This window comes from Poecilia reticulata, linkage group LG21 (genome assembly GCF_000633615.1).
Source record: "Poecilia reticulata strain Guanapo linkage group LG21, Guppy_female_1.0+MT, whole genome shotgun sequence".
In the NCBI taxonomy this organism is placed as follows: Eukaryota; Metazoa; Chordata; class Actinopteri; order Cyprinodontiformes; family Poeciliidae; genus Poecilia; species Poecilia reticulata.
The window spans coordinates 8373398-8388414 of record NC_024351.1 but is presented as its reverse complement, the minus strand read 5'-3'; the positions used below and the strand labels follow the sequence as shown (position 1 = coordinate 8388414).

Genomic DNA, 15017 nt, shown 5'->3' with positions numbered 1-15017 from the left:
CAGCACTAACGTACGATGACATCTCAGCAAGAGTTTGAGAAACTCGTCAATTTGTTGACCATAGGCAATGATTATAAAGTTGATTACTGAAACAGTGTCTTCACAGGTCTCCCCAAAAAGTTAGACTGCTGCAACTGATTCAGAATGCTGCTACTGTGTTCTCTCTAAAACTAGGAAACTGAACTTGTGATCAGGCACAATTTAAAAGTACAAGTTGTAAAAAAAAAATAAAATAAAAGTGCTCAAGTTAGCTTAATTTCTCCTGACAAGTAATCTTAATACTTAGTCTCATAAGCCACATTTCCTTTAGCATTTCAACTTACAGTGTAAAACTATTAGAGATTAATTGTGTAGAGTGACATTGTAAATGCTTTCTTTCTTTTAATTTTACCAGTAAACAAAAACCCAAGTTTCTCAGAAATTAAAACCAGTCAAGAATGATTTTTAACAGAAATTTTATGTTGTTGCCAACATCTTCAGTGGTTTCATGTATATGAATGGAAAGTCGAGAGGACAGGAAAACATGGTAGAAAATGGTGTGCAAATAAAGGAGATGTTGGTCTTATGTACTATTCAGATTTTCTAAAATCTCTACTTCAAAATGTATCACTCTCTGTATCATCAATCAAATAAAGTAACTTTTTGATCATCATTTTAGTCACGTTAACTTTACAAAGTGAGCACCATCACCACTGCTTCCTAGTGTTTCCATGGACAGTCTTCCATACCAGATGACAGGACCTGGGTGCAGTGGAAAAGAATGTTGCAGAAGCAGCGGTTTGTTTGCTTGCCTTTCCCCACGCAGGATACTCACAAAGCTGTAGCATCCCCGCATCACCAGGTGCAGCGGAGCAAAACTCCACAACGTGGCCGCGAAAAGGGGGCGGAGGGAGTGAGGCAGGGAGGGGGGCGTTGTCGCTGGAGGCAGATGGGGGAAAAAAAAAAAATGAGAGAGGGAGGGCACGGTCTGGAAAGGTGGCAGGATTTTAGTTGAAACCTCCATTCTGTCAGACATGCGCAAAAGCAGAAGCTTCTCCACCGCTGCGCCGCGTTTCCGCCTTGGCTGAGCAAACGCGGGCGCACACAGTCCGAGAGGGGCGGGGAGTGAAGCCGAGACGCAGTGGCGGTAGAGAGGGGAGACGCAGCGAGCACGGATTCGAGCAAATTATACGCCAGCCTCCACGTTTTCCCCCCTCAGAGAGGCGACCTGTGCGGCGCGCGCCGGAGCCTTCCCAACATGGACACTGCGCTAAAGGAGAGGCACTAAGATGTGACGCTCGCGGGACAAGATCAGGGGAGACAGAGAGCGCGCGTGCGCGTGTCTGTGTGTGCGTGCTCGTGGGGAAGAAAGTGGGCTGCACTCATCTTTCTTCCTTCCTTCCTTTTTTTTTTTTTTTTTTCCCTCCCGCCCCCCGTTTGCCGGTGATTTCAAATCTGAGCTGCGCGGCGAGAAGATGAAGAAGTTTAACATCAGGAAGGTGCTGGACGGCTTGAAAGAGGTGTCCTCCTCCTCTTCCTCCTCCTCCACGCCGTCTGTCCAAGTAGGGCCCCAGGAGAACAACCTGATCCAGGAGACGCTCCAGTCCGAGCATTTCCAGCTCTGCAAGGTGGGGGAGACTTCTGATTCTTATCAGCTCGTTGGGACCCCAGCTAAGCCATCCTGTCTGTGCGCGCGCCGTTTTAGTTATTTATGTTTTTTTGTTTGGCTTGCTCTCATCCCATTCCAGGATGCACACGATGCGGGAAAGCTGCAAAGAATTATATAATTATTAGGAGAGCCTTTGTTCTTTTCAAATCTTCATCTCAACTATTTCCAGGTTTTTATTTATTTATTTATTTTTTTAAAGAGACACGGAGAGGATCTTTAAACCGATCACTGATTGCATTTTAGTTTGTAAAACATGCATTGAGAGGCAAATCTTACGGTCAAGTGACTGTGCGCTCGAAACGGTTTCAGTTTGGTTGCATTTTTGGACCTGTTCCCAGTCATCTGGTCACTGTATGGTGACATGCGTCGGTACACTATGTGCAAAATGTCAGAGTTTGCTGTGTGTGTGCATGGTCTGAACTGTCATATCAAGGGGCTGGGCACAACTGATCCTTTCTTGCATAATCTGATGGGTTTGGATTAGCGAAACGCTTATCATGTGTATGTGTCTTTCCTTTCACGTCACCCCCCCCCTCCCCAAATGCTCACATCTCCACTCTTCACACATAAAAAAACATGCAGGCTCTCTGTCCTGCAGGGAGTGATGTTGCCTCAAGTGACTGGGAGCCTGTTTGTAGTAAATAATGAAAAAAAAAGAAAAGAAAAATGTCTGCATCTCTCCATCTAGACTGCACAGAGTAACAACAGAGGGGATAATTAAACACTCATGCAATTTTCATGCAGTGCATGCTACATCTCAGCCCACTGCAAAGTTAATTTGGCATTTCCCCAGTTGTGCTTTAATGATGAGGTGTGGAGTTTTAATAAACCACACTGTGTGCTGGGTATCGATTCCCCCCTCCCCACACTTCTGACCTGCGTGGTTGCTAAAGACTCAATTCCAGATTACTTTTAAACTTGTGATTTGCCATGACTGTTTTCATGCTTCTCCAGTACACGGGGAGCTGTGTTGAACACGGAATCAGAGTTGGGGTGGTGACGTTTCTGCAGAAATCAAGTTTAGACTTATAAAGACTGACTGAAATAATAATGCAAACAAGATGCAGAGACCAGACTTTTTGTGATTCAGATTTTGTGATCTGTTTTATTTTTTTATTTGTTTACTTGAATTTTTTTTTACCAATTCAGATGTTTGTTTCCCTAAGGACTGTATCACCTAGGAGAAAGAAAGGAGACCAGAAAAGTATTTTGATGCAGGTAGTAGTTTTTGTGTTTCTGAATTAGGATTGTTGCAAAATATGACCTTTAAATGTAAAGATGCAACAGAATAAATTAGAGCATAATTTAGCTAGCTAATTATTTTCAATAATTTTTCAATAAAAAAGAGAAAATATCACATTGTAGATTCACAACACACAGTGTTATTTAATCCAGGTGTTAGTTTCTATTCATTTAGATGATCATGGGTTACAGTTAATAAAAACTTGAAGTTCATTTCCTTGGAAAAAAATGAAGATTAGATGAAAAAAGATGGTTGGCTTTCCTGACAACCTACACAAGGACAGTGACTAAAAAAAAAAAGTTATTGCTATAGAAGCTGTGTGTTCATAGATTGCTGTACATAATGTAAAGTTAAGTGGAAGGAAACACTGGTAGAAAAAAAAATCCCACAAACTATAGAAATAACCACAGCAAAGCTCAGTGGAGGGTTTAGATGGTGTGAACTCTGCTGGAGTCACAGCTTCAGAGCCACCATGCTCATATGTGTCCAGGACATGGACTGCAACTATTTCATTCCTTTTGCATTTAAGACACTGCCTAATAAAAATAAGTTTCATCTTTAAATTTTAATTTCTAAAATATCTTCCAACAATATATCAATTTATTGAGTCTCTCCTCAATATACACGAGATCGGCTGTGTTGACGAGTTGCTCCTGACAAGCATCAGAATTGGGATGCTGGAGAATCCGAATGTTCCAGGAAGGCACGTAAGCGCTGTTCACTTTTGTTTTGGGGACTGAACGACTGTCGGTATGATTTTTGCGTTTGTATCACAAAAATCAAAAACGCCTTGCCTCTAAAGGTAAAAAAAAAAACATGTCAGCATACATGAAACACAAGGCAGCTCAGGACCTTCTGTAGACACAGCAGTTCAAGCATGTTACAAAAACCCCCCAACAAAAACAGCCAGACATCTGATTGAAGCATCTTCAAATGAGACTTCACACTCCCTCTCGCACCTTCCATGTCTGCCTAGACCAGAACTGTCTGCAACGTCTCTGCAAGAGAGGCAGGTGTCTCTGCTGCACTGAGTCCTCCTTATGTAACACGCTTTAGCCGTCTGCCACAAAGCAAACAAATCCAAGGGCCCACCGATGACTGACTGATGCCATAAAACCACAGTCACACATGCACCAACCGAGGAACATTTTTTATTCCCCTCCGTGTCATACAGGCCTGTAAGGGGACCAGATCATGAGCAAATGCACTTTATTGATGTATTTTATTTCCGGACTTCAGTGTAATCACGACTTTATGTGGGAGGCGGCGAGAGAGGAAGGACAACAACATAAAACAAGAAATGAGGGAGAAGAAATCTGAAAATAGGCCTGTGATTAGAAAAGGAGGCCAGAATATCAGCCTTTTGCAGACGACAAACCTAAACAGAAACATGATTTGTTCCTTTTCCTCATCCTGTTCTCTCTCATCTTTGCAATTTCAAGCTTAATTCTTCAGTTTCATAACAGCCATCCACATCCATCTGGGCTATTTGTTTACCGAAATCAGGTGTGTGACATCCTCCAACAAAGCAACACCCCTGCTGTGAAATGCAAATTGATATCTTCTGTTATGAAATCTGACTTTTCTTCCCCCCCCCCCCTCCTCCGTCTCCATCTTCTACCTGCTTGTCAAACCAGACTGTCCGTCATGGCTTCCCCTATCAGCCGTCGTCGATGGCTTTCGACCCCGTGCAGAAGATCCTGGCCATCGGTACCCAGAGTGGAGCTCTCAGATTGTATCCTTTCATTTACCTTTTGAACTGTTGCAGAAGTCTGTGCCCTGAGGCGGCAGCAGGTAAGCGAGCGAACATCAGAGCTGCCATAGTCTGAGGCTGATGGACAGTTCTGCTGCAAAGGTCTTGAGTAAGCTTTCATTTTTATGCGTTTTGCTTTTAGGAGTGAGACTTTCTGGTGACTTCATCATGAGTTTTTGCAGACTTTCTATAGGTCTAGTTTCTTTTTTCCTTTCAGTTTGACCTGGTTTTTCTCATTTTTATCCAAGCCCAGGTGTGTTTTAACACTTGTTCGTGCCCCTTTCAACTTTTTTCACAATGTTTCATGTTGAAACCACCAAGTACCGATGTGCTTTATTTGCGCAGCGTGGAGGATTGTAATTGGTGGATCAACACGGGGCAGTTTGTAGCTCAAAAGCTAAAAATGACAGATATAATAGATATGGTTCCAGTTGTTAGATCAGTTCTGTCCACCTTCATTGCCCCCCTTTGAAGAAAAAACATCCTCACAGACCACCACTACTTTACAGTGGAAATGATGTTTTCAGTATGATGTGTAGTGTCACTTTTCTACCATTCATAGAGTTTTGTGCTACAGGCCCAGAAGCTAAATTTTGGTTTCATCTAACCGGACCATCTTCTTTCACTTGTTTGCCACGTCCTAAGAGGGCTTGTGAGAAACCTTAAGTAGGAATTCTTATGGCTTCATTTTAACAGTTGGTTTCTACTTGTTGCTCTTCCACGAAGGTCATATTTGCCGACTGCGTGATTAATAGCTGTCCTGTCGACAGATTCTCCCACCTGAGCGGTGAATCTCTGCAGAGTTATCACAGGTTTCTAGGCTGCTTCTCTGATTGATGCTCTCCTTGCCAGGTCTGTCAGTTTCGGATTTGCTGATGTGGTATACTCTTTTCATTTTCAAATGATAGATTATTTAGTATAATTTAGTAACCTAATGCTTTCTTTTAAACTTCTGCATGGCTTTTTACTGGCTCTCTTGCTGTGTTCTATGTTTCTATGTTGTTTTCCACTAACATTCTCTAACAAAGCGCAGTCTAAGTGGATTAGGTACTTTCTGAAAGCAATTGGCTGCTCTGGTTTGCATTTAGGGATAGCAAAGTAAAAGAGGAATATGCTAATGAATAGCACACACTTTTTGTTTTATTTGTAAGGAGTCTGTACACATTTCTGTTTTTGCATGTGTGTGCAGCCGTTTAGAGCAGCTGTGACTGCTCTAAACTGCTTTTATAAAAAAAGGTTAGTATGGTAAAGACTTTTCAAAACCATACATAATTTTCCCTCCTGTTTAAAATGATGCACCATTTTATGTTGTGTAATCGCATAACATCCTGGTAAAGAACTCTCAGGTTTATGGTTACAACCAAACAGAATGTGAAAAGTTCAGCGTAGTAGTGTGTGTGTGCGCGTGTGTGTGTGTGTGTTGCCCCTGTTTTTTTGATGGGTTTTGGATGAACAGCTCTGCAGAGCATCCTCATTTTTGAGCCTCAGTGGTAGAGGAATTGTAAGTCTGCAGACCTCTCATACCTCTAAGATAATCATGTAGCACGGCCATGATGAAATGTGTTAAGTTATACCAACTCTGCAGTGCTACTTTATGGGGGCCCTTTTTTCCCTACCGACCCTGCTGTTGAACCGTCCGTTACATAATCCAAGTGACTGAGTCCCGTCATGTCCTGCGACTCGCCACAAGTGCACCGCTGTCTTGCAATATGAGGACATTTACACAAGCAAGCAACAACAGCTTGACATGAAATGACACCGCGGGGAGTCATATAGCTTCAGAGAACGCCTGCGAGCGAGCCTGCGTGAGGCCACCTTTACAGCTCCTCCATGTGTTCCTCTGCCTGTCCAACTACCCTTGCCAGCTCATTACTGTGTGATGAAGAGCCGTCCACCTTGTTGTCTCTCCTTTTCTACCTGCTGGCAGCCGTGCTCATGACTCAGTCCTCACCTGTGCCGCAATCGAGAGAATCAATAGCAAAGATTCTCTCGAACAGTCTCCAGAATCACAGTTCCAGCTGAAAAGAAGCGTAACCTAGCCAGAGCAGATTCACACGTATTAGTTGACAGGCGATGAAATGTCCGTGCTGGTGCATTTGCAGGAACTGGAGCATATAGACTTAATAGGGCTTATCTCTTACATGCTACTACATTCTTCCCCGGGATAAGCAAAGAAAGGCTGCAACCAAGAAGTCTGGCACCAATCAGCTTGGAGATCAAAATGCACCCCTTCCTTCAGATTATCCTCGGCTGGGATCCTGCTGGGGAAAGTGGTCGCTTTGAAATCGAACGAAGGGAGGAATGTCTCACGTTGGACTGATGTGGATCAGATAATTTTATCAGTCAGACGAAAGTGAAATGGGAGGCGTATATCTGCTCATTGATGCTCGTCCTCCTCCTCTGTTATTCTGATGTTTAGTCAGCCCTGACGCTTTATCTGATGCCACTGTGACATTGAAGAAGGGGTGAAATGGAGGCTTCACGACTCATAAGTCTTGCATTGCTGTATGCTTTGTTACTAGATAGTTTTGTAGTTTTGGCTGGTTGCGTCCCCTCCAGGGAATCCCGTGCTTCGTGTGCATTTCTGTGCCTGGGCGACCTCCCGGACATTTGGTTGCACCACTCTCCCTTTGGAGCATTTACAGGAAGCGCAGATCAGAGGCCTTAGCCTGGCAGTGCAGCAGAGAGCTGAGAATTACAGCAGAAGCCAACGTGTACCCTCTGAGGAGAGGCCTGATCTGTTCACACCGCAAAGCCAACGGAGGCTTTGTGGCTCCTCCACGAAACGGTCCCACGTTTGATGCTAGCCTCCGCATTTGCTTTGTCCTTCATCAACCGGCTGGAAAAAACATCTGGTCAGCAAGACGACCTGAGTTTGAGCTCAGGCTGAGAGAAGATGGAGAGGAGGAGGAAGAGGTTGAAGGGGAGGGGGGAATGAGAGGTCTTGGGGAGGCAGGCTATCCCTTTTTCTAGAGCTAATGGCCAAGAATAGAATCCTTATTGATCTGTGTGTGGTAATGCACTGAGTCAGATATGCCCAAGTGCATACACACACTTTATCACTCTCTCCCTCTTGCTCGCATGCCGAGTCAATTGTTTTCAGCACAATATATCTGCAGTGAAAAGAAGTCATGAGTCTTAGAAAACAGGTTCTGCTGCACAAGCAGTCACCTCATATTAGCTATGCGCTGATTTAACTGTGTAATTGTAAAAAAAAAAGGGAAAAAAAACCAAACCAAGCAGGAGCAATGGTTCTTCATACCAAGGCTACGGCATTTCTGTTTAAAGGTGTAGTAGCAAAAAACAATAATAATAATAATAATAATAATGAAAAAAACATAGAACCTATTTGTTTATTGGTCCATTATGTTCTGGCCAAAATGAACAGAACTACCAGAACAGAATCCGTATTCCTTGCGAGGTTAATCAGATCAGTGAAATAAAGTAAATGTAACTGGCGTACAAGGAACATTGAAGGCCAGCTATCAACATACATTACCTGCTTGATGGAACGTCTGACTTTATTACTTAGGAAGCATCAGCTAATCTACAACTGTGCAAAAAGCAACAAAAAAGCACTAACATTTTGTCTAACAGTTCTTTTAATAAAAAAGAGATGCAATTAGTTCATGCATTGTTTTTTCTATAACTTGTTTTTTTCTTTTTTTCAGTTTTCATGTTGTCAGACAATAATAATTTGAAAGTATTTCTCATTTGCTCGAGCCATCTTTATCTAATTTTAAGATGTATTTGAATAGAAACATTTAACTGCAGCAAAGTAAAACTGAAGATATCTGCGAGAGCAAATATTTTCTCACAGCTCTGCATCTAGGAGAATCTTTGTGGTAGTGCCCCGTTCTTGTCATTGAATGGATATTTCAGGTCAGTAGAACTAAATGGTTATTATTTAAAATAAATCTATACAAGCAAAAATTCTACAAGCCTTTGATAAATACATATTGACCAAGTTGTTTTTTTTATAAATGATAAACTACAATATAATTATCATTGGCATGTTACCTGGCCAAGCTCTTCTTTACTTTGCATTTCTGTTTTTAATGAGACATTAAAATATGAGCTAATTTTTAGCAGTGACTCAGAATTTATATATATATAAAAAAATTAATATATAATCCTGAGTTCAAGCTCTTTTTGTGTCTTCATTTTTGGGTTCAAACTTATAATGCTAAAGTTTTGGCCCTAGGATAATTGAATTAGGAAGTCTAGATAGTGGAGTTGTTCAGACTAGCGCTTCAGATGCACTACTTGTGCTTCTCCTGTTTTAACAGTTGGTGTCACTATTGAGCAAATTTACCCCTTTTAAGTGGGGTCAGAAGAAGAGTTCAGTAACATCACAATTTAGCAGCTTATATTTAAAGCCTTAAATGTTCATTTGATATTTGCAAACAGTATGAGTTATTTGTTTTTGTTCAGAGACAGGGAGGCATGTGGAAACTAACTCGCTCACTCTTCCTGGAGCCTTTTCATTAAGTATCAAAGGTCAGTTGTGCCAAAATATATGAAGTTAGCTTAGACTTAGAGTTTGAGGTCTCTCACTGAGCACTGGCGTTTGGGAAGTTGGTGTCAGATTCCCAGTGTTAATCTATAAGGAGCAGAGCAGCACATGTGGTAATATTCTGCTTTTTGCATATGATACTTTTGATGTAAAAACCATAAAACTGGCATTTTTTTAAAATTCAAAATCATCTTAAACCAGCTTCTGCCTATCCTTGGTTCTGTAATCCTGTTGTTTGCAGATTAAAGCTTCTCATTGAATATTTTTTAAGACCTTTAATAAATTTCATCAGTTTACGAAAAATGGGGAATTATCCGTTTTCTGCAGATGGTGATTGGAAAAAAAAAGACTATGCTTTATTTTTCTCTTGGAGGAACTTGCATAATGTTCATGGTTTTGGTCGGAGACATGAATGTTTTTAGCATTTTAACATGGATGTGTAGGGTTTTTGGGGGGGCTCTACAGCTGTGTGTGACAATATTGCTGATTCCCCTTCTTATTGGTGGTGGTCAGAGGAAATGACAGCACCATAACTCAGAGGCGCCCAGGCAGTGGAAGACATGCAGATCAATAGATCAAATTGTCAGTCTGTGCGCTTTTCCGATTATCTCATCGACAGACTCAAGACATCATACCTCTCACACACCCAAATGAGGGCAACACACATTCTTACTCACGCGGATATTATTTCAGAGCTGGTAGACAGAACATCAGTTTGTCTTTATGTGGAGAACATCAGTGGATGAGTTGCACAAGCGTTAATGAATTTGCACGCAAATAATGCGGGCTGCACATGCACAGAGATGTTGGCGGAAACGTGTTTGCAGACTTATCTCTGGACGCACACAGGATTCAGCAATAACTGCTGCGTCTGATAGTAGCCCTGTGCTGCTTCTTGCTGCAGCAAGGATTGACTGTGACATATCTTTATCATTAATCTTCGTTCTGATTCACTCAGTATCTGTGCTCCCGTTCAAGCTTTTTTTTTTTTTTTTTTTTTTCCCCTGCAGTTACAAGAAAACCTCACTGAGCTGTGAGCTCCCTGACTGGACTACAGAATGGGAACAATTTCTGGTGTTAAAGCAGAAAATACTCCCGACCACATCGGTCAAGATGCTGTCTCTTTAATATGGATGCATACAAGGTTCCCTGTGAACAATATTGTATTTGAATTTGTTAGCAAAATCGTAGAATGTTGGCACCAGCACTTTTTTTCTTTTTTGAGAAATTTTGTAAGTAAGATTCACTTTATTATCAGTGTTATTAAAACTGTGATGTACTAGCTTTTATTTTTTCTTGCTTGCTCTCTTTGTTATAGTAATCATGACTTTATTTTAGGGCTTTAGCATGATATAATTCAAAGTTTGTGGAACAGCAGTATATTTTGAATTGGAAAATGAACAGCTTGAGTTAACCGAACGTCTATCATATTTTTTATTTATAATTAGCATAGTAAACATTACTAAACCAGCAGTTTGTCTCAATATGCAAGTGTTGATATACTGTAGAACATATGACTTCCTGTTAAATTGCTTCTGGCATCTTCTAACTATTCCTGCAACTCCTTTTGAAACAATTGCAAAAAACAAACATAAAAAAAAAACTAACTTTGAGTTTTTGTTCTCAGCAACTGCATCCACAACAAAGAGCGTATATTGAATGTGATGTAGTAGATCTTGCGTGTAGTGCCTTTCCCTAATGGGAAAAGGTTTTTTCTCTTTTATATTTTCAACCAAAAGGGCGCCAGTGTGACCCATACAAAATGAAAACTGTCGGATTCACCAGCCAGTTTCTCGAGTCATTTCATTGTTTTGCTTTTTGCACTGGATGCTTTCTGCTGAGCCAGTGCACCACAGTTGCATAAAGTGCAGGGGTGCCCTTAAATGAATGCCTCATTAGCAGAGCTTTGCAGAGTTGAATGACTGGCTGATGAGGAATTTCAGCCATTTTGATTCAGGTGTGCTGGGGAAAGGATGCATGTTGCATGCGGAATTTGGTGGTAGATCTTCAAGACTAGATTTGATTTAGTGCGACATACAAGTCTAAATAAGTGACTAAGAAGTTACTGTTGCACCCAAACTGACATTAATGGCAGCGCCATAGTTTATCAAATGGGTGTGAGCACGAAAATTGGCTGGTAAAATTGAGGAGGACGAGGGGATAGGTTTTCAAGTAGAAGAAAAATGCTGTGATGCCTGTCCTTGGCTTTCATGTCATTTCAGTGCACATCTGCTTTGCACCATTAATGGAACACAGAATGTTTGTCTTAATCGAAGGATTGCTAATCAAAGACCCCTCGTGCACTCCGGTTTCATCTTTTATACCCTCTAAAGGTACTCAAGAACTTCTATTCTATACTTGCTTTTTTTTTTATAGATATACGAGGCCTGCAGCTTTTTTTTTAGTCGGTTGACAAACAGGGAGGGAAGAAGGAAGACATGAACTAATGGTCGAGGTCAGGAGTCGAACCTTGTACAGCTGCTTCAAGGTCAAATATGCTTTGATCCAATTCTGCGTCTGTGCCCTCTTACTATTGTTTCTGTCTTATTCTTTTTGCTTTAAATGGCAGCAAATGTGACCAAACTTCAGAAGCTCTGCGGCCATGTCGCTTTGCCTTAATATATTTTTATATTTTATCAGATTTTTTTTTTTCCGCGGCTTTTTTTTCTGCTCATGGCTAACTTGCTGAACTGTTTCTTGGCGTAGGATAGAAAATAACCTTGAGGAGTCATATGTTAGACCAGGTAACTAAGCGCAGATCGGAGCTGCAAATCCAGCAAAACGATGCTGGTCTTTGTCAGTGACTCATCAAAATTCACAAGGCCATGCAGGGCTTTTGTTCAATAAAAAAAGTGAAGGGGGACATCAACGAAGCTGCTGTTAGTGGAATACCGAGTGCTGCCTGTAAACGATTGCGTTTTGTAAAACTTAATTTTGAGATTTCTTGATTCTTGTCGCAACAGACAAAACAATTTGTTCACTTTGCATCATTCTGGAGAGAGAGAAAGTAGAAATGGAGCCGTTAGTGGGCATGTGTATTTTGTATATGAAAATTATCAACACATGAGAGGTCACCAATCTGTGCACTAATTGTTCCTGGGGACGTGCTTGAGGTCCACAATGAAAATACCCAATTTTCATGGCTGGTTCGACCTTTACCCGTTCTCACTGAGAGAAAATGTATGGTTTTCATGTAGTTGAGGATGCAGTATAAGACGTAAGTGTGAACCAAAAGCAAATTGGGAACGTCTTTAAAACATTAAAGCCCTATCAGAGAGGAACGGCTACAAAGGTATTTTAAAGCATCACTATTTGCTTAAACGGTTGCTTAAACTTAGTGTTTAAGCAACCGTCTTTTTTTATTAGAACTTTTATTTATCTTGGTAGAATGTCTTTGTGAGATTAAAATATTTATAATATAAAAAAAAAACTTGTCTGATTTGAAGATTGAGTTCAGTTCTTATATTGTAGTTTGCAGATCGCAAGATGGGTCCTGACAACTGCAGGCTGTCTTTTGTGACGAGCATTGAGCAGTGAAGTGAATGTATCCATGCTGCATACACTGGATCTGGATACTTGTTTAATTTGCTTTTTCGTTTCCCATCCTTACAAACTGTAATTAACTGGCTTAAAAGAAAGAAAAAAAGAAAAACCCTGCAAAAAATCCAATGAAACGGTAGTCCCAAATTAAACTGCAAGACCAATTACAAAAAATGATGAATGGTTATGTAACTAAACTAGACACAGGCTTTTTCCTGCATTTGCATTAAATCTGTAACAGTTGACTCTGCATGTTTAAAGGCATCGTGGGGCACGGTAGCTCTGATGTACTGTTGATATGCAGATTTAAAACTAAAAACAACTGAGGATGCTGTGCTTCATTCCTTAGCATGTCGACAGCTGCCAGTAACTTCGCTTGTATTTGAAGTGTCAAATGAATTTGATGGCTGATAAGATCATCGTGACACTGACTACATCTGCCTTTATTGTTTTGGAAAGACGATGTGAGGGAAATATCCATCTGGTATTTCATATGCAGTGCTTCATGTCAGTACTGGTATATTCCTAATTTATTGGCTTTATTTAAGGAGAAGCATATTTTGTGATCATGACAAACCTTATTGGATGATATCAACAAATCCCAAAAAGTCGAAGTATGGAATGTTTGGGACTGATGCTTCATGTGGCATTATGTTGTATTTATACTTCAAATATATGAATTAAATTATTGTGTAGGGATTGTTAAAGATGCGCAGTCTTACTGAGCTTTACCTTTTTTTCTTTTTATTAATTTTTGTTTTCCATGATCTGTGTAATCTTATTCATTTACTGTGTTGCAACATCCTGGATCTTTCTTGATTACAGACCTGCACAATCATTAAGTAACCCGGTATTTCACCAAGCCAGTGTTTTGTGATTTATGATGGAATTGGCTTGGCTTCTTTTGCAGCAATGTTTACGCCCTCTGTAAGCATCATGTTCTTCCTTATTGATTTGTGCTCATATTAGTGCAAGTCAATATGTTTCTGTTATGTGGAGGCGCTCTGTGACCAAAGGGTTTGACCGCTGCTCACTCTCTATCCCACAGAGATCCGCTAGCATCAAAAGTGAAATTTTCAAAGTAAGTACTGTATCCTACACACTATTGGATTTGTTTAAAGCAATCGATTCAGGGCTTCTCATGCAGGACTTTACCCCGTAGTAACACTATGCCTTCTATCGATTTCATTTGTTGGGCTGACGTTCCTATTATGTTGACACTTTGGTGAACTCCCCAAGGATCAAACCATGCTGCTTCAGAAAAAAAAAAAAATCGACACAGCACTTTCCTGACAATCAAAACAAATATTCTGAATATTCCATAAGAACATGCACTGGTGGCCATTTTGAAGCCCAGGCTGTCTGTGACATGACCGGAGCAGAGAAGGACATGAGCTGATGGCTTGTCCAGTTGTATGAATATGGACTCTGCATACATTCTGTGAATCCACTGAGTCGTATAAACATCACTGTCATTTGCCGTTCTGAATGTGACGTCGACGGAGACTGACCTGCATGAAATCTACTGTGCGTATTTGAGGTTGCATGAGAACGTAACACCTTCAATTACCTTAAGTAAACGCGATGTGTGCGAGGGAACAGTGATTGCCTGACATTATCATCCACAGGTCATGTTTTAGAGATTTTTATGTACTCTGCCGCCTGAGAAAGTTGTTAATATGCAAGCCAAGAGCTTATTTGATCTAATAAGATTTTTTGTTTCAAGGTGACCTGACTGAATCAAAAGTGTCTCGAAACTCACGCAAACTGGCTTTTACGATCTAGGGATCACCCTGAAATAGCATTTTGCTTGGCTGTAACTTTAGTTTTAGTGGTTGAGACTTTGCGGTTTTGCCTGACATTGTTGTTGGGGTGTGGAAGTGTGGCCGGGTTGAGTCAAACTCCTGCTGTCAGGTTGCCACAGTCCCTGTGGTGCTTGTAAAGGGGACTGGCTTACAGAATGCTGTGAAGCACAAAGATTTTGTCATCTCGCTTTTCTGCCTGCCTTTCATGTGACCTTCGGGGCGCCTCTTGGCCGGAACATACTGAAATAATTTCAAGTGTTTCTTCTGCTCTTCCTCCTCCGCCATGCTGTTTAGTTTCTTAAAATTTGCTTTCTGCAATTTGCAATCCCATGGATGTAATTATTTTGCTGTTTCTGGATGGTAAGATTTCTCTTAACAAGGTTTACAGGCTTGTTTCCTCTTCCATGCACTCCCTTGTTTTGCTCCCGACCCCGTGTTTCATTATTTTTGTGTAGCTGCTGTAGATAATCTGCTGCTCTGGATCGGGGAGGGGTGGGGGAGTAAGGTGGGAA

At 41.0% G+C, this 15017-nt stretch overlaps 1 protein-coding gene across 6 annotated transcripts in view; it reads left to right on the top strand.

The window, feature by feature from the left end:
• The first annotated feature begins 975 nt into the window (after window positions 1-975).
• stxbp5a (syntaxin binding protein 5a (tomosyn)) overlaps window positions 976-15017 on the top strand; it is a 102124-nt gene continuing 88082 nt past the window's right edge. For all 6 annotated transcript variants that reach the window (XR_532445.2, XM_008397743.2, XM_008397742.2 and 3 more), the window contains exons 1-2: window positions 976-1607; window positions 4529-4626. Coding sequence is in view for 5 of the 6 variants with exons in the window: in XM_008397743.2 (XP_008395965.1) it covers window positions 1455-1607; window positions 4529-4626 (251 nt within the window). In the remaining variant the exon portion in view is untranslated. The remainder of the gene's footprint in view (window positions 1608-4528; window positions 4627-15017) is intronic.